Source organism: Clinocottus analis, unplaced genomic scaffold (genome assembly GCF_023055335.1).
Source record: "Clinocottus analis isolate CAN_PGR_092001 unplaced genomic scaffold, fCliAna1.0.p SCAF_19, whole genome shotgun sequence".
In the NCBI taxonomy this organism is placed as follows: Eukaryota; Metazoa; Chordata; class Actinopteri; order Perciformes; family Cottidae; genus Clinocottus; species Clinocottus analis.
The window spans coordinates 5128369-5153035 of record NW_027175920.1 but is presented as its reverse complement, the minus strand read 5'-3'; the positions used below and the strand labels follow the sequence as shown (position 1 = coordinate 5153035).

At 45.6% G+C, this 24667-nt stretch overlaps 1 protein-coding gene across 8 annotated transcripts in view; it reads right to left on the bottom strand.

The window, feature by feature from the left end:
- LOC137789242 (zinc finger MIZ domain-containing protein 1-like) overlaps positions 1–24667 on the bottom strand; it is a 104244-nt gene that overhangs the window by 30790 nt on the left and 48787 nt on the right. For all 8 annotated transcript variants that reach the window (XM_068582592.1, XM_068582594.1, XM_068582593.1 and 5 more), the window contains exons 3-4: positions 6005–6124; positions 696–809 (exon numbers count right to left, since the gene is read on the bottom strand). In XM_068582592.1, the coding sequence (XP_068438693.1) occupies positions 696–809; positions 6005–6073 (183 nt within the window). In that variant the 5' untranslated portion in view covers positions 6074–6124. The remainder of the gene's footprint in view (positions 1–695; positions 810–6004; positions 6125–24667) is intronic.

Here is a 24667-nt window from a genome sequence, read left to right as displayed (position 1 = left end):
TAAAACAGCACCTTCATTGGAATTGTAACAGCTGTAAACACCAGCTGCAATTTTCTCAGAGCCACCGTTAAAGCCAACGAATAGTAAGTGATACACTGAGTCTTTTCTCATATTCAGTTTGTATTACATTTAATACAAACTGAATATGAGAAAGAGAAGAGGGCTTTTGAGATGACAATTTACCTCTTAGATACAGTCAGACAAGATTAAATTACCTTAAAGCATTTTGCCCCAAATCATTCTTTGTTTACAGTATACATCTCAAACAGTCAAGTTCTTTTTCCCACATGCCATGGGATGTAAATTATTCAATTAATGAAAAGCCCCATGGCATTTCAGAAAGTGAATTAAGGACTTTGTAACTGTATTTCCCTAAAAGCGCTGATTGCTTTGTGGTTTGAGGACGTTATTGCTCTCCCTTTCGTGTTCCAGTGTGCCGATTTCAAGCTCCACAGCACAAACTGTAACTGAAGTCACTGAGAGGTGACTGAATCTCAGTAGTTTTTACAGGGTGAAATACTTTTTATTTTCCAGTGACCTCAGTGAAGATCAGGCAGCTAAACATTAGCTCCCCTATAACCCCTGAGGGAGTTATGGAAAGAGCCAATGCAGCATTTGTTGTCGTAGCTTTTTCATTGTCCTTGAACCTGCGAGTGCGAGACTGAAAAAAGGGGTCACCATGACTGGCCACTTACCGTTAGGCATCCCATCAGGCTTTGCTCGAAGGGACGCTGAAAGGCTCTGGGGTCGCCACACCAGTCCAGCAACTCGGTCGCTGCTGTTTGGAAATTTGATGGATTTTGTAAGTGCTGGGGGGGAAAAAGGGAAAGATTGGGAATATGTTAGAGCCAAAGAACACTCAAAGGTCACTAGAAAGCAGAATGGAAAAACTATTATATTTTGCTCATCTTGATCTTTTAATTTCCTTAATCATCAGGAACACATGTGGAGGGTGCAGTTGGATTTAAGTTTGTTGGGTCCCTAATCTTCGAATAAAAGATGAATTGTGAGAGACAAACTCACTTGTCACCAAAACAAGGGCCACACCAGTACCATGATGAATAATTAAAAGCACTCAGAGGTGCTTAAAGGAAAACAGCATTTTTACGACCACATTTCACAAAATTGATCTTATTACACCTGGGATTGCCCGTGTTGCAGGTTTAAAGTATTAATGTGCAGGACTGAAGGGGTACGTCCCCATTAGATTCTTGCTTCCACTTCACTTCACTTTCCCCAGGTTCCTGTAGCACCGCTTTGTCACTGAGTGCAATAAATCGCCCTGTATGACGGCATGAAAAGCTGAGGAAGCCCTTATTTGACCAGCCGGCCCTGAGCTGTGCTGTGACTTTATCTGACAACAGGCTCCTTGACCTACAGGTACCCCTTTATGGCATTCATTCCCGGACTGGAGCCATCAGCCTACTCACTAACCCTGTCATCTGTCTTGCTGTGGAGCAGCAAAAGAAACGGGAAAAATAGACATCACTGGGTTGCCATGTCAGACTCACTGTTGCACATTTCTCCTCTAAAAGCTTTCAAACCTCAATATGAATCACTTTAAACATAGAAGAGCAGGCACACCACATCCACTCTTCAGTGATCTTTTGCCTTTGAATAGATAATATGCACAAGCCCTTGCAGTGCACTTGTACAAAGCAGGAACAAATGGACTCCCACTCCACGGAATCAAAGGTAAATAGAGAGGTTTAGCTTAAAGTGTGTGGCTGCCTACTTAACAATGTCTGTTTGCTGTGATTTCACTGTCAGGGACGAAAGGAGAAGAGGACGTGACAGCGATGCAGCCGCTAACTCGCAGTGCTTTTTTCTTGTTTGCTCTTTAGGGGGCAGCAGAGGTCAGGATTTGATAAGGCAGCTTTCATATCAATTTACAAAGCCGCAGTTTGACAAGGGCCGGATAAAACCAGTCTTGTTTATTTCATGTTCCGTCCGAGACTGTTCCCCACTCCTCATACATGTCTTTGTTTTGGGAGACTAGGATGAGACGTGGTGGGGTTGCTGAGCATGTAAAGTCTACTAGTGGATAAAGTCTTCTGGAGATACACACACATCCACAGATGCTAAATTTAGATGAGTCTGGAAGCTAGACAACACACACAATCAGAGCACCAAGGATGGAAAGGGGGAGGAGGGAAGATATGTAGAGGGGACGGTAAAAAAAACAAAAAAAAACACCACCAACACTTGGGCTTGAAGTGATTACTGTTCTTTGCACTCAGAACAATTGGTCCCACCAGTGTGGCTGTCACATGGAGAGCTTGGCACTGCCATGCCACAGATGTTCCCCTTACTCCGGCCAAAACCCACCAATCAAACCTAAACTAGTGGCCAAGAGACCCCCTCTCCCCCCGTTCCCTGTCCCCTGGGTGAGAATGATCTTCCAGCATTTACACTCCCGTAAAAGCTCGGCTCAGTTCGAGGGAAACAAAGACAGACAGGATTCGCAGTGTCCTGAGAATACAGCCTTCTTCAGATACAATCATCCTCTGTAGTCACGTCTGGTAACGACTTGATCTGCACATCTGCAGCTCGACTGAATGTGACAGCGCACGCGAACTGACAAAGACTCCCTTCCCTTTAAAAATCACAGCTTTCAGTTACGCTGCTGTTGTTATTCAGCGACGCCCGAGAGCACGGAAGACATATTAATGGAGACAATTAACCCTGGAAAGAACGCAGTGGCAGACAAAAACAGCTGCATCGCCAGTGCAGCAGCAGCAAACGGTTGTCTTGCAGTTCATCATGAAATATTGACGCTTTCAGTTTGAGGAAGTGCTCCTGCAGCGAGAGGAGAGTTCATCGTTTCCGCCGAACCCCTGTACGGATCACTGAGTGGAGAGTCTGACAGAAAACTGGCTTCCCCACAGCGAAAGGAAAAATACTGCCTCTGAAATAGATACCAGTGGTATCACGGAGCCCATCTTCCCCAAAGTGTTCACAACGGTGCAATTCTGGGACGCGAGAGGAAAACAAACTGCCACTGAGAAACTGTGTGTTTGGTGGTGAAGTCAGATAACTGTTTTTATGTATCTTTTTTTAAACATCCTCAACTGTTTGGAGGTTAAACAAGCCAACATATTTATTTCGCTGTTAAAACTTGGAGATATGGTCCCTTGAGGTATTTAGCACCACCAGGAGACAAACACTCTTTTCCGTGTAATAACTTACAAAGTATAAGTGATGCTATACTCATATTTCAGTGTCAATTAATCTGCTGATTCTTTTTTATAATGTCCAAAAATAGTGAAAATGGCCATTAAGTCCCACCTTGTCATCAAGCCCCAAGTACCTTCTACATAGTATTATGTAGAAGGTACTAACCTGCTTTCTTCACACTATTGTCAAACAATGCAGGAGTAAACGACACAGCCATTTCTCAAGTATCACAATTAGTGTATCGGGGTGAACAATAACCATGTTTTCGTAGTGTATTAACACTTTGGTTGAGTTATTGTTTAGAAATCACATTATTACAAATTTCACAACAGGACGGTAATTAAAAAATTGCCAGCGTAATGATTTCTGATTTAACTTTCAACCCATGATTCAATCAGGCTGACAGATTCCAATTTCCTCTACTTTATCATCACGCTCAGCAGTAATTTATCATTTGAGCAACAAAATCAATTTGTTCCCCTGTCCGCCGCGCTGGCTGCGAGTATTCAGACAGACATGTCACATCTCCCAGAGAACAACAACACAATGGAGGAGGCTTCATTTATATTCCTGCTCCACGTCCGTATTGCCTTCTAGATGCCAAATTTCAGCATGTGCACACTTTCAATTAAAGCAAACAGCTGGATTGGTTTACAATATTTCCTAAATTATTTTAATGGCTTGGATATTGGACAATAGGGAGCAGGGGGAGAAGATAGTGAGTTAATTGTTCTGATCTCCCCTGATGATCATCTTTGTGTGCGGGGAGGAGAATAGACGGCCGGCTGAATGGGCTCACTGCTAGTCTAATTGGCAGGACATAAATGGTATTTATTATGCGGGTCTTCCAAACCCTGATTGTCTGCGGCACAAAGCTGCCTCTATTAGCAGGGTGCTGGCTCTTACTGGTTGGTTTGAAATGACCCTGCGCTTAACCATTTATTAGATGGACCGGAGGCCTCCTTGTATGCCATGGATCTCTCTAATTGGCATGTTTACCCATGTGCTGCTTCCCCGGCTGCGAATATTGGGACATGTTTGTTTAAATTTCTGCCTTGCGGGGGTTAATACATTTAACCCTGCAACATTTGAATTGTTTGCACTTTTTGTGTTGAGACAGATACAAATCCCCTTTCTTGTTATCTCACCTTCCTTGACAGAATAATTCATTAGCTATTAGCAATACAATGCATTCATAGAATCCAATTTCACCTCCCATACAACTAAAGAAGGAGGGGATATTGAATATTTAATATCCTGCTGTGAAGAAGGTAACCAGACTGGAGACAGGGAGTGTTTACCGCTCTCTACCATATTACTTAAGGACATCAAAGCTTGGCTCTGCACATAGGGGCTTCCCTCTGTTTTCTCCCTAAACACTCGCCCCGTCTTGCTATCCGCCTCACCTTGTCTATTTCTCAGTAATAGCTGGGAACTCCCTGCCGAGGGTAAAACAATTTGCCACGTCCGCACTTGTGTTTTAAGTGCAAGCCCCATACATTGTCCCGAAGGAGAATGCAGGAGGTGCATTTTTCAGGAGGTTGGACCTCGGCGCAGAGCGCAAGAAACAAAACGGGCCGTCAGTTAAGGAAAGAGATCAAAGGGAGAGAGCCCTGTAGCCCGGGGTTACGCAAGTATGTCTGTTTCATTCTGCCAGAAATTCGTCCCGCCGTAAACGGTTAGGGGAGAAGGGAACAAAAGGACTCGCTGGGAGTCAGCGGTGGTGCGGGGAGGAAGAAGGGTGATGATGGGGGAGGGAGGGGAGCCTCCGCTCTTTGACCCCCAGTCAGTAACCTGAGTCACACCACAGGCCTGATAGTGAGACCGAGCAGATAAGTCACTTTACAGGAAGACTGCAGGGACTAGACTGCACAGTGTGTGCACACGCACAAACTTAGAAAAGGAAACCCAGAGGGTTCGCTTGTTACTGTCATACGAGCCAATCATATCACCCCAAATGTAGACAGTAATAATCTGTCCATGAAAAGTTGCACTTCATGTCTCTGACTGGAATGCAATTGTTTCTCAAGACAACCTGTTTTAGCTCCTTTTCTCCCCCGAGGTGAGATAGTTGGTAAAAGTCATCAGCTAGAAGGGTTGCAATCGTATCCCAACTCACTCACTCAATTTAAAAGATGAAATCAAAACTAGATTCGTGTGGACTAGCATTGTGGCACAGCTAACCTGACGTTAGCTAAATGCTCATCCACCTGCAGCCTCTGATTCTACGTTCCCCTTCAGAGACGTTAGTACCGTCACTTCCTGCTGAGCTGAGCTTCCTCCTTGAGAATGACGAGGTCAGAGCCCAGATGCCAACTAGCAACGCTGTAATCTATGTGTACATAACAATACGTCTCGCGGCTGACTGAAATTAAGTAGACGTAGCATTACCGCAGTGTATTTTTACAGTTTGCATCGTACAGAAGGAAAGTGCTGCAATGAAATTTTGAAATTTTCGAAACTTTTATAATAGTTTGATAGCCTGAAGACATGCGTCATCCTCATCCTCATTGTCAAGATAAATCAGCCATTTTTCTGAATGGCTTTTTATGTGACATTTTTGTCTCATGTTTTAATATAGAATATGAATAGAACAGCCATCAGATTAAAGGATCAGTCAAGAATTTACACCGAAAAATACATAAGAGTACGACGTTTTCCAAAATACAAATGCTAAAATAAAGAGCCAATACTTCAAAATGTAACTTAATAATCTTCATGCAAATGTAATTTGTCACTTCGCACATGTAATAGGTAGCATACATGTGTCTAATGATGGTGTCAAGCCCTCACATACTATAAAGCAGACAGCTGACACAACACTCACCTGTTTGATACACAGCAGACGGTCATTGGTCTGCTGTATGTGTCTGTCCATCGACGGAATCGAGTTCATGTTGATTGTCCCTCTTCGGCCTCTACCTGCCAGCCATTAAACTGGAGCGTTCTGCAACAGAAACACACACACGTGTTAAAGCTCGCCTCCTCTCTGTGAAGCTGCCAATCCCATCACCACCAGGATATTGCAGTTCAGTGTGTGCATGTGTGTGTGTGTGTGTGTGTGTGGCGCTGTGAACTGAGCAGGGAGATATTGATTTGGCAGGTGACAAGCACCTCAGAGAGCCCAAAGGATGACATTCCTCTCAGCTCCTGTGACACCCTTAACAAGCCCTGGCAGTCGCCCCCAAACGCTGCAAGCCACCTTCGGAGAGGACACACTGGATGGCTTAGAGAGGATGTCTGACCATGTTTAAAGCACCTCAGGGGCCAAAATGAACAGAGGTGGAGGGGACACGCACACATTTTGTAGAGCTCAGCCTCAGAAAGCTGCATGAAACCCTTCCATCCCGGCCTGTGAGAACATTAACTTGGCATGTGGTTCTCTGTTTACATTACTTAGCTATTATGTAATCTTTGGTTAACAATTATCTGTACCCTGGGCCCAGACATGCTCTACATTTCATTTCTCCCTCCCCCTCCCACTGCTCTCCAGCTACATAAGAGTTCCTCTAACAAAACCCCTTACAGCGCACTATTGATTTTGGAGCAGCAGCTTATGGAAAACCTCTTTCTCTCACTCTTTTTTTTTCTTTTCTTTTTTTCTTCCAGAGGAATAACACGGAAGGCAAACAACAAGGCTGTGATCTGACATGCTACAAGACATTATCACAAGTTAAAAAAGTATTACAAGCTACATTAAAGGTTATCAATTTTGCCCGCGGGGGTCTGATTTAATGCTGCTTTCAACATCAAATAAATACCACAATCAGGGTGTAACTCAGAGTGACCTGCAGCTTCAAGTGGAGGGGTGAGTGAATTAACAAGCACATATTTGGGTGGTGGCGGAGAGTGAATCCCTCCATCTTTACTTCCATCTTCTTCTGACCCCCCCCCCAACCCCTCCTTTATCTCATCCTGTCTTAATCTTTCCTTCATGCTACTGCAGGGCCATCTCTTCCTGCGGCGCATCATCTCTCACTCAAACACTCCCCCATCACTCAGAGCCCTCCTACCCCCCACGCCATCTTTCTCCATTACCATCACACACACAGAGAAATTTCACTGCACAAAGTACCGGTGAGATGAGGGAGAGAGAGAGAAAGAGAGAGAGAAAGAGAGAGAGAGAGAGAAAGAGAGAAAGAGAGAAAGAGAGAGAGAGAGAGAGAGAGAGAGAGAGAGAGAAAGAGAGAGAGAGAGAGAGAGAGAGAGACACGAGGCAGCATGCTGCACCATACTGATAATGCTCACTTAGGGGTCTCTAGCTGGATTTAACGGTAGGGCCAGTAATCTACTCCACTAGACAGCTAAAGAGCTTTTATGCTACCTATTGGAGCTGCTCATGCCTGTACTTGAGAGGAAAGAAGGGCACACGAGTGACTTCCTCTCCATAAATTAGACGGCTCATAAAAAGAAAAAGAGAGAGCCGTCGGAGGAGAGTTTTTTTTTTTGCCATTCCGACTGTCTTCGCAGAAATACAGTATTTGTTTATTGAGACTTGAGGGAGGACTTAGTCGGACACCTTTGTGACTCGGCAGGATTTTGGAGGATAACTGTGGTTTTTGAGTCAACAAGCCTGATACAATATGTTTTTTTGTTCCAATATGAAACATCCTGATTTAAAGTCGCTAAAAAGGTTAATAGTCAACCTATTATAAATAAAATACATTCAATGAATAATTTAAAATGTATTTACACCACCACTACTCACAGAATTAGACGCTTCGGTGTTTGTCAATGAAGACATTGTGTCACACGAGAAAAAGCATCGTCCCTAGCAGGTATACGGCCATGCACTGACTTTCTTCACACATCCCTCTAGTGTTTGCCGCTATAACACAGCCAACTCTCTCCGTGCCAGCTGATAGTGAGCTGCTCCTTGGCGAGGGGCGGCCCTGGACCATCGTGCCCCTCAGCCACCAGCAGGTGTCTCCCTGGCCCTTCAAAGGCCTGTCTAGTGGCACAAAGAAGGCGGAGCGGTGTTGCTTTAAGCCTTTACAAGCTCTACAAATCCTCAGCTGCTGCTTCCTAACAGGGCCCACTCAGCCCGGCACTGCCTGTCTGACCTTGTGGTTATTGATGAGGGAGTCGACCTGCTCTCTCCGTCTCTCCACCCTCCTGCCCTTCCCTTCGCTCTCTCTCTCTCTCTTTTTCTCTCCATGTCATCCCTCTTAGCTCTAACAGTGAGTTAAAATGAGGGGAAAGAAAGAGGTGGGCTGCTATTCACCACCCCTGTTTTTTCTGTTAAACACACGTTGTAATGACTCTCCTGACCTCCACGCACTGGGAAACGCCTGGGTCCATATATTTACATGTATTGTCATCCCAAGATCATTTTAAAAAGTGTGCGATGGCAGTGTTGGGGATTAATTCAATTTTCTTGTTCTAATTAAACACTATTCCTTTGTTATATCTTTAATGACTAACAAGAGCCAAATTAAAGATTAAACCCGCGATGCTGTGGAGATATGACAACAGATGCAATTACGAGGCTTCACTCTATTTCCAGCTTTTTTTTTTCCCCTCCTCCTAATTTACAGATGTTATCATCCATTGTGTTCCCTGCGCTATTACCTAATGTGAACCTATTTGCCGCGATTCCGCTAGTTACCCCGGAAAAATCCTGCCGCACTTTGAGCGAGTGCGGGGAAATGGGTGCCGATGCGTGCGTTACTTGAGCTTGATTTACTAAATTGCGCGGCAGGCGTTTCACAACAAGTAGAGAGCTGCGGATTCCTGCACAACAAAAGAGACGTAGGGGGGATTGGAGGTGGGATGGAGAGTGGGAGGGGAGGAGGGAGACCTGCTTTCCTTCCCTATTCAAGGGGGAGCTAAAATATATGTATTGAGTGGGAGCTGTAATAAAACGAAACGGGTGAGGAGATGCAGGCTGGGAACAAATATGAAAGGCAGTGGAGGATGGCGGCAAGGTGATGGAGCACCACCGGAGGATTGGATGAAATTATCTCTTTATAATCAGGGGGCTTCTGCATGGCTGCCTCCTCCATTGCCCAGTGACAGATGAGGCCTACCTCTTCAAATGGGCTTTTCACAGTGCTATCAGCCCACCTCTAGGGTAAAACAATGTTTTTCTTCCCCCCCTGTACCACCACTTTAAAAGCTTTGTTTCCACACGGCACCCCGCAGAGGACAGGATTGTCTCCCGTCAGGCACGGCCCGTGTTTGTCACATTACGTGATCATGTTACATAAGTGTACCTTGAAAAAGGGCTGCGGATTTAATTTGATGACAAAACTGTGGCGCAGGCGGGGACTGGGGATATGGTGACGCTAAATAATGTTGAATGAAGACACTGAAGCAGAACATTATCTCCAGTAAGTAAGAGGGATTGCTTTTTGAACTGTCACAATCTAAACATTACTTCAGACGCCCAAAACCCCGACCCTGCATCTTCAAACAGAGTTTCTAGCCTGTTAATGTAACGTCGACGAGTTGCGCGCCTCTGCTCCGCAGGATGAAAACAGTGTGAGGGGGAGAAGTGTAGACAATGATTAGCTTTATCCCACCATCACAGCAGAACAAATGGATCACGAACCCTCGCTGCTTTACACAGTCTCTCAGCTGAGCTGTCAAGGCACAGGGAAGTGGTAAACAGATTTAATTTATTCATATAAATGGCTTGTGAACCAAAACAGTCAAGCGACTCCGGGGCCGGGCACAGTGCTGCTATAAGTATATTACCAGTTCATTACAACTTGGGTCTTATTTACGTACCTTTTGGCTATTGGTTATGATAACATTGTTCAAAGTCATTGCTAGGATCCGGGAACAAGAAATGAGAAGTAAGTGTTCCTGTAACGTGGGTAATACCACCTGACTCCATTGCCGCAACTGGGTGAACACAGTGTTAGTATTACTGATGGGAAAAACTATGAACATGTTTTACAAACAAAAAGAAAGAAAATACAGCGTAAAATGATCAAGGTGCCGATGTAGCTGTAGTACTCAAACACAAAATACAAATATATCCGTTCAAAATGTTTAAATACCAAATGACATCACACTTCACAGGTCACAAAATGAACGTGTACGTACGCACGTCACAGTGAACCTTGCTCGTCATGTTTTGTATCGACAAGGTCTGCAAAAGAATCACTCTGCATGCCACATATCCGGGTGAAGTAACAATAAGCGAAACCCATTTTTGAGAGGAGGCTTCATTAAACGTAACGTATGTTTTAACGGAGACGGAGGTGCGTTTCAATAACGACGCATTTCCCGCCTTTTGAGGGGCTCGGCCGAGAAGTATCGAACAAAGGCATAGAGTCGGAGGGTGGCTACAGGCGTAGAAAGCCATCCCGACCTAACACACACACACACACGCACACACACATTCTCACCTTCCCTTGAGTGCTGGACCGGCATCATGATACCATAACAACACCCTCAGTCCCTCCTAATGTGCTTTACAACAACACTACAGGCATGGTGTTACACCTCCGCAGAGCTGTGTGAAACACCCCCCCCCCTTAACCAACACACACACACACACACACACACACACACACACACACACACACTTTACTAATCGAAAGGCTCAAAGTACTGCTGACACTATTAAAACGGAGCAAGGTGGCCTAAGCAGAGAAATCAGCATCCCTCTCGCACCTCGTGGGGACACGTTAAGACGTGCTGCTCAAGGTGATCGCGTCCCTGCGTGTCATCTATTGTATAGGTGAATTAGGCAATAAAGGGCTAATCTGCGCCATCATTGACTAGGGCTCGACAGTTTGCAGCACTTGCTTAAGGGCGATATAGATGAGGGAGGAGGAGGAGGAGGAGGAAACATCTCTTGAACCCTCATGATATTAATGAGCTCTGATTCCGAGATATGTCTTGTTTTCTTCTGTCGGCCAAGGCCGACGTGAAAGCGCCCCTTTAATTATCTCAACATTGTAGGAACGATGTTTTCTTGCTCTGAGGGGGGGGGGGGGGGGGGGTGTTTAGTTTGGAGAGGGCAGATCTAGGACTCCAGGTGTCTGCCTGGTTCTCCGCCTGGTAAGTGGCCAGGCAGGCAGCGAGGACAAAGCTGTGTTTGTTCGATGGAGGAAAAAGCAGAGAGGATGGAAATGTGTACGAATCCGCGCCGCTTCCATTGTTGCTTTACAGAATGTGCCATAATCCTCGGCAGGCTCCATCCAGAGCTGGCACGAAGGATAATATGAGCTGCCTCCTGCCTGTCCCACCTCCCTGCTCTACCTCCCCTCCCATCAGCCCTTCTCCATCACCTCCTCCTCCCTTCCCCCATTTCTCTGCTGCACACACATATGGACACACAGCCACTCAAGTGCACACACGCGTGCGCACACACACACACACACACACTCTCTCTCTCCCTCTCTCACACCTCCCCACATGGCTCCTTAACAGGCTTGGGAATGGATTTCTTTTATTTAATGTGGTTTGGTCTGCAGCTCCAGCGGCAACCGTGAGCAAGGGTGGGCTTGCAGTTGTGCCACTCACTCACTCACGAACACACACACAAATACACACACACACACACACGTACACAAACACACACTCAACCTAAGGAGCCCTGCTGCGTTTGTCGCTGTTCACTGATCTCTCCCTCTTCCCCTCTGTCTTTCTCCATCTCCCATTCTCCCTCTAACTCACTCTCACTCTCACTCTCTCTCTCTCTCTCTCTCCCACGGAGCCCCACATTCACTCCCTCCCTTTCCTGCCCTCTCACTCTTTTTTTTTTTTTTTTTTTTTTTCATGACAGCTCACATAAGCAAGCCTCCTGGATTCCTGTGGGAGCCCCACGTTCAGTACACAGAGATTGTTCAGCCATCAGGCACATCTGCAGCGTGATTAGAAAAGCAAAGGGAGCATGGTGGTGGGGGCAGGAGGGTGGGGTGGTTGGAACCCCCACCATTGCTGTTGCTGCTACACGCCCCCCCCCCCCCCCCCTCCTCCCCTACACACACACACACACAACCCCAGCAGCAGAAGAAGAAGAAATCAGAGGGTTGGGGATCATAGAGGGGCCTAAGCAATATCTCCTCTCTAACCAAGTGTAACGTTTTACCAAGTCTCAGAGCGATATATAAAAAAAAGAGAATAGAAAAAGGGACAAAGGCAGATGGGGGGGACCAGCCTCTCTACACCACCAAGCCCCCACCCAGCCTCCAACTGGCCTGGCTACCAGAGCAAGCAAGGGGAGCGAAGAGATTGTCCCATACATCCCACACGCAAACATGAGGAGCATCACAGTGGTTTCCCCGTGTCCTGTTTGCCCTCTCCCGCCTCCTCCAAACAGCTACTCTTTTAATTTCCTTCCACCCTCACGCTAATAGCAGAGGAGGGGAGCCGGGCGGTCAATTCCCCGGGGGCGCTGGAGGCAGCACAGATGAGCCACATGACTGCGTGCCGCCTGCAAAGAGCCCCACCAAAAAAAAAAAAAAGAAAAGAAAAGAAGAAAAGCTGAGCTGAAGCTAACAGCTAGATAGCTAGCCTCGTGCTCTATCAGACTCGCAGCTTGCTGCCAAGCTCCTCTCCCTGCAATCCTCCAGGAATTTGGGAGGCATGTGATGATGATGATGATGAAACCAGCGAGCCAAAGTGTAAACCTGCACTGACTGTTGCCATCGAGGCGAATTTCGCACTCAATATCTCACAAAGAAAGCCGTCACGACAACCCTCAGCCCCCAGAAACACTTTGTGAATCGTGAGCACGGAGGAAAAGTCAAAGAGGCATTTTATTTCCATTTTAGTGAGTGATATTGTTGCTGTGTAGGTGCCGACACAGTTTCAGGACAACTTGTGAGTGAGTGTTTTTCTTTTGCTCCCCCCCACCCTTCTCCCTTTCTCTGCTTTCTTTTTTTATTGCCAGTCTCCTGGTTTATTATGCATGCAGCTCATGTGTCCCTCCTGTGAGTGGCTGTTCATTTTCCACATACCATGCTTAATCCGGGCAGCTAAAACTTTGAAATAGCGTGAGCCGCAGACGCAGCCGCTACCCAGGAGGAGCCATTATGAGGTCTGGGAGAGAGAGACTGATAGCGCTAGGGGGAGGAGTGACAGGCGAGCTGCAAGATACATGGGAAGGAATTCAAAGAGGCTAAGAGCAGAACACAAGGGGAGAACGTGTTTGTGGGTTTGCTGCCTTGCAAGTGTGTGTACCGCGCGGCGTGCGGGCAGTGGTGAGAAGTCCGGGAAAGTTGTGTGTGTTTGCTGGCCAGTGTGTGTGTGTGTGTTTGATTGGGTTATTGGTGTGGGCAGGGGGATGGAGGACCTCCTGATCTCCATTGTGCCAGTGACCTTTGGCCTTTTGTGACTCTGAGTGAATGGGAGGGAGGAGACAGGCGCAGGGAGTGAGAGGGAGAGATTTTTAAATAGTGCGTGAGCTCAACCTGCCCCGACTCTGATGGACAGCAGCAACATGAGCTTTCTCTGTTTCACCGAAGACGCCCGTGAAGACATACCATCAAACCGCCAGCACTCATAACGACCTCACTAACATCTCTATTTTAAAATGTCACACGCTGACTGTCTGTATCATTGCTTGCCGTTAGACATATCAGTCCGACCATTAGTGTTTCCATCAATCAATTGTTGATTAAGCAATCGAGGAAGGAATAAGGAACCGAAAATTCCGAAAAGAAAAAAGAATTACACTTCATTGGGTATGTCTAAATTTATTTATAAATGACTGTTTCTTTTGAAAAATGTCATTATTTCGCTCAACTAACAAATCCACTTTTGGCGTACTATTTCTATTCCATTCATTTTGATTATGTCACATAAAATAGCCACGGGGCTCTCCTACACTCCACAGACCTGCATTGGGATCCCCGAACTGGCACGGCTCATGAAGATCCATTTATTTATTTTTTGGAATATCAGCATGTTGTTTGATAACCTTGCTGAGCAGACTGATCCTGTGTTAACAGCTTGCTCCTATCTGCAGCCATCGGTCCCTCAAGGGAGAAGCCTCTCATTCCACAAATGTGCTCAATTAAAAAGAGCGGAGTGCTTAGAGAGGGGCAGCGAGGGGCCATTCCCTGCGCCTGTTTGATCTGGATTTCCTAATTGGTCAATGACAACACATTACCAGACAGGCGGACGCTTGATCCGCAGAGAGGAGGCTTTTGACTGCAGCGGTTCGGCCTGTCCCCCCTCCACCGCCCTACATACACCAACACCGTCTGCGATCAGGCAGAGTGTCTGTGTCCGAGTGTGTGTGTGTGTGTGTGTGTGTGTGTGGGTGGGTGGGGGGAGGGGGTTAGGCAGAGGTTAGGTAGCACAGGCTGCCCTATATCAGTCCCAAATCTTCCTCATGGAGGAACACCACCATGTGATGAATGCCATGCAGACAGACCTCCACCTCCCCTCCGCGGCCTTTGATCGTGTCCACAACTCGACACATGCGCCGCTCTAATTTGCCAGAGATTGCGGGCTGCCATGTTTTGATTGCCATTGTGTAAATTAATCGGTAAGCCTCTCATCTCACGTGTGGCTGTGAAGAATGCCAATGTGTCTGGGGAAAAAAAAGGATATTCTCCAGTGGGGGGGAGGCGACGCAGACTCCTCAATCAAGCAGAGAAGACTCTTTTTTTTTTCTCCAATAGCTTCTTTTTTTTGGTGAATTATTATTTTATTTCAACGTATATTATTTCACCCCATCCTACTGTGTGGTGCGCTTTGTGAAATCGCTATGGGATAAAAAAAAAACAACTAAAGATAAGCCAAGGAGCTTGCAAGTAGTCTCAGTGATGCGGATCACTTGTTTGTAGAACAGTATGTCTCATTTTATATAATCTTACAGCGAGCTAAAAATAAGATCAAATGAATATTGAATGCCAGGACAGAGGAGGCGTTATGCAATTCAAGACTTGTGCTGTCAAATGGAGCGATAACAGCCCGTCCTTTTACACACACACACACACACACACACACACACACACACACACACACACACACACACACACACACACACACACAAAACATCACATAATCTCTTTCATAGACGCTAAAGAAAAGAAATAGCTTGCACAAATGCTTTATAATGTGGGAAGTTGTTTATTTATACCATTTTGTGTCATCAAAGGGTGTTTTCAGCTTATTAGGACACCCAAACTGACATATCACTCCTTCAATATAGCAATGGAGAGCTAAAGAGGCTTATTTCCCCATGTCATTATTATACTATAGTATATACGAAATATAAAACATGAAAAGCAGAGAGACCCTCTCACATTTGTGGAGCTGAAACCAGCATAGGTTTGGAATTTATACTTGAAAAATTAGCATTAATGCATTTCAGGTCAACTGACCGTTCATCGACATCCGAGCACCCCGCACCTCTTTACTATTGGAGAGGACCTTTCTCCCTGTATATCAAGGCCTTGTATAATATCCCTATCTTGTATGTTCATGGGTGTTGTTTAGCTCCAACCCATCTTGCTGTTGGCAAAGAGCAGAGCCCCACATTATCCATCAGGGAAGTTGAGGTAGCTTGACAGGTGAACATAAATAATGCTGCCCGCGGTAGCGCACACACACACACATACACACAGGCTAGAGCCAAACACATAAACAGACAGACAGAGAGGGAAGGTGTGAGAGGCAGCGAGACACTGAAGAAGAGAAAGAGAAAGAGAGAGAGTGAGAGAGAGAGAGAGAGACCCACTGGATCAGAGAGGGGGAGGAAATGAATGCTGCAAGAAGCGGGAAAAAGCGGAGAGATTCCGTATCCTCCTGTTTCAGCCCCTCGAAAACTGCTGAACCATCAGCAATTACAGGCTGGCTGGGTCATGAATCTCTCCCTGCGGTGCTCTGCTCTCTCACTCTCTCTCTTTCTGCAGAGGTGTGCGGCCATAGTCACCTGACCGTCAACACACACACACACACACACACACCCAGCAACGTGAAGCTGCTGCGTGATCAGGCGACTATTATCACTCCTCTGTGCAAATCAAACTGACACTTTGCATCTCCTTTTCCATGACGGCAAAGTTTACGCCGCCAGGAGCGAGCCGATATGCAAAGCTGTTGTTTTTACAGACGCACAGGTGAGAGCGATCCCCGAGCAGCAGACCGGACAGGCGTGTCACGGTGATGCAGTACAAGCGGCCGCGGGACAAAGGCAAGCATGCACATACGTCAGGACACAAGTAGAAAGTGCTGAGCATATAATTAGCTAATCCAGTAGAAAGCACAGATAGGCAGTCACTTAATTAAAATGATTAATTAAGGGCAATAAAAAAAAAAAAAGTAAAAAAAAAAAAAAAACCTTCGTTCAAAACTGCCGTCTATAATTACAAGTGACTCCCTCTTCTCTGTGGCAGAGGGCTTCAGCATGCGCATACGTTTTGCATGTGAATGTGTTTGTGTGTGCGCACGTGATCGGTGTATCTCGATGAGAGGGAGGGAGAGAAGTCAGTTTCTGTGGCTCATTCAGCGTTAGGATCCTCGACTAATGAGATTAGTCAATAATGGATTGAAAGCAAGCAGCCTCCCCTCCCCGACACAATGGCCAGACAGGCTGCCCTGTCAGCGACACATCCTCCACTGGTCGATACGCACACACACACACACACACACAGACCCACAAACACGCTCACACTTAGAAACACATCTAAACAACAAGGGCCACCTTTTTAACATACAAATTGTGTTATAATATCGAGCGGCGCCTATTCGAGAGGGTGCTACGTGCCTTGCAGGCCGTGGACAATTCCCTGGGATTTAAATTGAAATTGGGAGCATATCTAGTCTTGATCTACAGACAAAAAATAAGATGGATATTGTAGACGTCACGCCGGGCCTTTTGAAAGCCTTAGATCTCTTTCATCACATGAATGAACGCTTGGTAGTGAACACCGAGAGAAAAGAGTCCCGCTCAATCCTCCGCTGCAGAGTGTCTGAGCCCAGGAAGGACAAACAAGTCTTGAGAGTTGAGAACTCTTCTCGTCTCAGATAAACAAAGGCATGAAACGGGCTTTAAGGCCTGCCACAGCACAAACAGAGCTCTTTTCAATCGTGTGAACAACCTGTTCATGAGGGTAAAATAACCTTGCGCAAACAAGACGGAGCGAGCTGCCGCTGATGTGCAGAACCGTAATGCATGTACAATGGTGAGCCTTACATAAAGAGGAGCTTTGGAGCACCAGCAAACACCACAACTCAATTGCTTGCTTGTATTCATGTTGATCAGAAGTCTGCTGTTGCAACTATTCAAACTTGATCTGAATGACACTTAGCGTACGATGTGTTTCCTTGCCCTGGGTAGCGTCTGTCAGGCAACATACTGGCTGTTCTCTGATTGGGCCTGTTTATTGGGGCTACACACGGCCCAGAAGACCTGCAGATTCAGCTGGAAAAGCATGATAAGGCAGTGAATGACAGAACTATTTTTAGTCAACATGATCTATTGTTGAGTGCCGGCGCTCTATTAATGAAAATACAGTAAGAGTAAGCGAGACTACTGCATTAGACTACTGAATTTCATACAAATGTGTCATTTGCCAGGATGAAACAACTGTATATAAATGCAGGGAACAGCAGTGGGTGTTGACCAAAGCCACAGCCGTGTCTGTAAGTGTCTGTGTCAGATCCCATTCGACCCAGTAACATCCAGATTGGCATGTATGGCACTGAGGTGTGTTGGTGTTCCCGTCAGCCGGCATTCCCGGCTGGGGTCAGCATCGCGCAGTCAAAGGTCAACCCCCTGGTAATTTGTTTTACCGCCGCCCCATCAGCGTCCAAACACAAGGCGTCGTATCAGGTAAACCAATTATTATCAGACATGAATCGGAGGGCAGAGAGGTCCCACATGACCACTTCCTCTATTATTAGCGATGTGTCTCTTTCTCTCCGTGAAAAGGCACCTTGTCCCCGAGTCCCAGCGTGTCTTTTCTGCCGCTTATCAGCTGGCAAGTGACTCATTTACCTGCAATGTGCAATTCTGTGTGGGATTTTAAAGGTAATTTAACCTACATTCAGACAAGAAAAACGAATTAGGCGCCGCCGTTTCTCTCTCTCATTTCGCCTCCCTCTACCCGTCTCTAAAGCATGAACAGCAGTCAAAACGGCGAGCTTTCTCCTGCTTAGTATTCAGCTGTAATTCTCCAGGGTGGACACCATGCTGTGTAGACAATCTGCATTTTGATTGGTGTACACTGGAAGTTTCCGCACGGCTGTTAAAAAGCGGATGCATTGGAAAACAACACAGAATGCCCATTTAAGAAATGGATTTCGAAGAATATTTAGTCGACTCCGCTGCGGAATAGCAAATAACTTGGCGAGATTTATCTTGTTTCATTAACCAGAGCCAGCGCTGACACAAGGATATGATGGGAAACTGATCGTTTGCTGCGCCGCGGCTGTGTTGGCCAACATGGAAATGCCAGCGATATATAACCCTCTCGGAGAGCCATTTGTACAATCTCACCATTAGGAGCCACTTTGTTCCTGTAGCCCCTCTGGCCTCAAACCAGGCTTCAGCCTCCGATGGCTGTAACCATGGCAACTGCCTTCATTCAACACTTGCAAATAATGAAGACAATGTGTTTTCCATTTAGATGAGCTTTTTTTTTTTTTCTTCTTTTTTTTAGTTCAAGAAGATATGGAGAGTCCACTCTGACTGTTTCATTAAGGGGCTTAACAACATGATTCCTTTTGCTGGATGCACTGTGTGATCTGAATCACGGATTAAATTGGTCTGGTGGGACACGAGTCAATACATGTGTTCAAGATTCAATATTATGTTCAGTAACTAAACTTGGAAAAGTTGTTTTTCTCACTGGCCTGGCTGGATTTGAGTGTTGTAAGGAGAAATATTTTTTAAAAAAATGGAGCACCTCAAGGCAAAGAATTTAGTATCTTGATCACATGGAGCACAAGCAAAAGTACAAGGAAGGCAAATGAAAAGTAGAAGTTAGGGCTCGTAAAGGCATTCAACCGCCCGCTGATTATATTTGACTTATAGCTGTTTTAGCTGCACTGGTGCGTTTTACAGGACTCTTATCATTCCTGTCAGTAATTATAACACGGTGTTCCCCGAGTTAATTGATGATCTCTGCAGTTGCCACTGTACATGGAGTTGTGCAGGCTTGATGCCGACATTTTGGGTGTGATCACGTTTTGTGTTTACTTCCAGATACAATGATATACTTTGCAACCCCGTTTCATCATCCGACTACTGTTTGGGTCTTTTGCCAGACACGGTTTCCCCAGATTTACAATGTTGTCGCAACCGAAAGGAACAACGGTTCAAAAAAGTCAAAATAAGAAAAGAGTTATTCTTCGACTCCTCACTTTTATTATGAATATCTTCGGGTTAAATCCTTAAAAGGAAGAAAAAGCTGTGTGAGCAAACACAAACACACACATGCATGCATGGTGGAAAGAATGGAAAGAACTTGAGGGGAAGGAGTCTCCTTGTTTGTAGGGAAAACTCCCTGGAAGCAGAGCCATGGCTTTCCAGGCCAAAATTAATTCAAGAGTTTTACAAATCAGCAGACAGGAAACATGGTGTTGTTCTCTACTTCCACCTCTTCTCCTTTCCGCCACCCAATGAACATTCTTTTGATTGGCTGCGTTGTTCCCTCACAAGGGAAACGCACACAAAGCAGATAGATCCTCTAATTCCTTGATGACAAGAGTTTATCTTGCAGAGTGAAGTGCAGCTTGTTGCCTCATGTGGCCGTCTGTGTTAACACAAACCCATTTAGCGCTATTGACTGGAGGAGCTGCCGTCAATAGCATCCCTATGATTTCCGCTCTCGCCGTTGCACCTCCAGTCGCAGGATTCTGTTCTGCCGCTTTTCCCGACAACAGAGCCGTAACCTTTACAGAAAATATGAAAAAAAACAAGGGCACCACAACATCACTTCTGAGTAGGTTTGTTGCTACAACAAACAATGCGGCGGGCTCCGGCACTCGTGTGCGCAAGGGGCCACAGTGCACCGTGATTGATATACAAGAGATAAAACTCTGTTTGACTCCAGAATCCGGCTCCAATCACACGCTCTCTCCGTGACGCACTCTCCGCACGCTATCTCAGCCACACACGGCCCCGCGCCGCTGATAAGCGAGGCTGAAGCGGCCATATCTACTTCTTCTGGAAGAGTTTCTTCTTGAATAAATAAACTACTTTAAAAAAAAAAATCACATCTATGGTTACGGTGCGATTTCAGCAGCCGATGAGGAGACGGACGGCAATGCGGTTTCTGTCCTGAAGCGATTAGCGAATTCATCACTTAGTGATGGAAACCGTATTAATAATAGATTTTTAAATGTGAGGATTTGCTGCTTTTCTCTGTTTCATATCATTGAAAATGTTCAATCTTTTGGTTTTGGACTGTTGATCGGACCAAAAAAAATCAAATACAAGACGTCTCCTTGAGCTCTTGAAACTTGTTATGGGCATTTTCCACTAGCCATTAACATTTATTCGAGACTAAATATTACAGTAATCAAAATAGATTGATCGAAATTGAAACTAAGTAGCGACCCTGGTCCATTGCTTGAATGCTGCAAAAATGGACAAAACCCTCTTCAGCATGGAGCCGTTCATTACTTGAATATTGTAAAGCAGCACGAGGAGTTTTTATGGAAAGCTTGTATGATTGGTACACTTCAGCTTCATACGGCGCATGTATTTTTAATGAGACGAGCCTTCTTGATACAGAGGGAGACTGCCGGCATGACTGATGATGCATTACGTCTCAATTGGGTGTTTGGGAAAAATCTTTTATGCGGGTCCTTTTATCTTTTGAAGTGATCACAAATAATTAAATTGATCAGGCTTTAAGCCATTTGTCGTCCCAAGACATTAAATACATCTCTTATGAGATCGTCTGTCCTGCATTGTGGATTCTATTAAGGGGTCACGTTTAAGCACAGTCTCTCTTTTAGCTGCCGGTACATATGCAGGTAATGTAGTGGCACATCTTTACGTGGTCATATCCAAACAGAGGCTCCAATATCACTTCTTATTGGGTCTGAATGTCACTGTGTGCACACACACACACACACACACACACACACACACACACACACACACACACACACACACACACACACACACACACACACACAAAGAACAAACACCATTAAAGCACTTCAGAGTGTGGACACTATGAAGCTAAAGGTTAAAGAAAACACAACAAAATTGAAGACTGCAGGAGAATTCTGATGAATGTTAGACATCCGCCACACACACACACAGACGCACACACACCTACACACACACACACACACACACACACACTCATGCTCCCAAACCACGACCAGAGAGGGACGGAGGCTGCAGCGAGCCTGTAAGAGACCACCAGGTGTGACCGATTCATTATTTACCTACAGAGGCAGGCTAGCAGCGTCTGCACGCTGTGCACAGCCCTCCCTTTGTAGGAGAGATGTGTCGGGATCAGATGAGAGAGGGCACCTTTGTGGATAGACATCTTTGTTCACACCCTGCCTGCCTGTCTGTCTTCCTTTGGCGCTCCTCAGTCGGAAGGACAAACTGCATCTACGGGTCTGAACAAAGATGATTACACTTGCCCAGAGCACCGTGAACACGGTACAGTACTGAGAGTGCTTTTTTAGTAGTTCAAATTTTGTAATTACTATTTACAGTAAGCTGGGATCAGACCACACAACATTTATGTCTTTCCAGATGGTCACTATGCCAGATTAGGAGATTTGACCTGCTGTGACTTCACTGAGAGACGTGTCAGACAACTGTAACTGCATGGCGCGAAAAAGGCCTTTGGTCAGACGAGGGCTGGTGGGACCAGAAATTGTTGCTGAACAAGGTGCAATAAATACCAGAGGAGGCACACGACTCCTCCATGGTACTTCTTTGCAGCTGGTCGGCCACCCATTGCATGGGCACGCAGCAGAGCTGAGGAACGCTCACAGGTGTCTGCATGACATCTCAGGGAGCTCAGCAAAAGGTTGCTGCTGGTGAGGAAGGGGAGATTTACAACAGACGACTGAGGATATGAAATGTTGACTGAGGGGAAATAAGCCTTATGTCAATACGAAAACCACACGAGGGGTTGTGGGGTGGGTCACCTCATATCAGTGATTCCTTACGTAAACTCTGTGCCACGACGCTTGAGATAAAAGCTCTTAAGTAGGGCTACTTTGAGACCACCTTCCTCCGAACACTCCACGCCATCTTGTGTAAACTCCATTCTAGTCTATTTTTATTTCATCTTCCGTGTAACCACAGCACTAGTGGAGATAAATTGCTCTTCCATGGACAACTTGGCACAGGTTCACACACATCAAGGGGTCATTACGGCGGCTGACAAAAGCTTTCATTGAATGAATCTGTGTTAAAGAGTTCAGCCTCTTCTGGTTCAGACAGTGAACCAGAAGAGGCGTACATGTGTGTGTGAGTGTGTGTGTGTGTGTGTGTGTGATAAGTTGCAGTGTTTGAAGGAGGCTGGTTTCATTTCTTATTGTAACACCCTAATGACTTTATTGTTTCATTCATATCCAGCCTCCTGAAGGTATTACCATATAAACACCTGCGCTATCAAAGCCCCGCAAACAATTTCCTGGATAATTTAACAAAGATGCGATTGTTGATTCGGTATGAGGTGTTGTGGCTTATGAGTGTGTTTGTGTGTTCATATTTTGAGATATCTATTTTCTCGGTGTGTTTGTCTGTTTGCGCATGTTTGGAGATTTTCTGTGTGGGTTTTTGGCTCAGAGTGCATTTTGGGATATCCATTTCGTGCTCTGTGTGTGTGTGTGTGTGTGTGTGTGTGTGTGTGTGTGTGTGTGTGTGTGTGTGTGTGTGTGTGTGTGTGTGTGCAGAGCTTAAACCTGTCTGAACCTGGCTACAGCTGGCCACTTTGCAGCTCCAATTGTTGAGGAAAATATGTCTGAGTTGCCTTAAATGGAGGCTGTTTTGGTGAAGAGGGGACGGACCGAATGTTCTGCATTACCATCATGCTTCGTGCAATCTGTATCAAAACCCTGGGTGAGGCAAGCAAAAAGGGAACACTTGCATAACGTAGGAGCCTGATGTTACCCTGCAGAATTGGACCTCTCTACACCCCCCCCTCCCTCCCTCCCTCCGCCTCTCTCTGGTTCTCCCTTTTTCTGTCTTTGACGCTCTCTCTCTCTTCCTCCCTCTTAGTCACAGGGGTTGGATTGTTCTGCTGAGGCTTGGCAGAGGCCGCGGATGGGAAAAGTGCAGGGGAGGCAGCTAACACTTCCTGCCTCCCTGAATCGGAGAGTTAACCTTCACCGAGGGCACAATGGCTTCACGTTAGCAAAACCACTCCGCACGCAGGCAGCCTGTCACCGGCCATGTTCCCGTTAGCTGACCTCTTTCTGTGCGACTCCGTCCTCTCTCGGACTTCATGTCCAACTGAGGCAGCGCCTCAGATCCACACAGTGGTGGAGGTTAATACGCTCTACGGTATGTCTACAGATATAACTTGTGGTGTTTCAAAAGAACAGCTTTTATCCATATTTCCATATTTCATACCCAGAAACTTAAGATCTTTTGTTGCACATTTAGGAGCTGGTATTTTTCCTCCAGCTATTGAGGTTGGCAGATTTAAAAATATTCAGGAGGAAAATAGGCCTTTGAGAAGTGGATTGTTGGTCCCAACTTCCTCTGTACCATACAAACTGATGTCCAATACAATACTCATGAAATGGACAAATTCATAAAATATTCTGGTAGGTTTGGAATTGTAGTTTGATATTGATGTCCTTGACTGAGCTGACTTCATCTTTAGAGCTTGAAAAAACAAGGTAAGATGGACTTAATTTAACATTTCAATATCGTTAAATTGTTGGTTCTGCTGATGACATTAAGGTCTGAAAATCATCTTCATTCATTTAGCTTGTGTGATCAAGTGTTCATTATTATTACTAGCTTTATTCAGGAATTGGTTCATATCAATTTGTGGTGTCCTGTAAGCCCATGTCGAGAGGGCATATTCAGATGAAAAGCTTAATATATTAAGGCTTTTTTTTTAAAGCAAATGTGAGAGAAAATGATTTTGTTGCAGCTCCTCAGATGGTTTTCTGAATATTGTCTGGTTTTGAATTGTTTTGGGTATTTTCTAACATTTGTTTTACTTAATCGATGAGTCAATAATGTTACTAACTGTTCGTTGCAGATTTATAGACATGACGCAATAATAAAAACCTCATTGTCGTCATCATGAGCCAACTCATTCTCATTGCCAACTCTCCACATGCAGATGCTCGGTCCGGGCTTGGCATCACTAATGTTTCGGCAATAAAACTACTTGGTTAGCTTTAGTAAAACAAATGTGATCTGGGTTCACGTAAGTGCCTTTGTGACGTAACGTCAGTGAACATATAAATGTATAGCCTGACAAAGTTAAGTACCTTACGTAACGCACTCAAAATAACTCAACGTTGACTTTTGGTTTCCCGCAGGACACAAATAGACACGAACAACACATATGACATCAGCCAGACACAACCTTAAACAAGCCGGGACAAACACACACTCCACTGTACG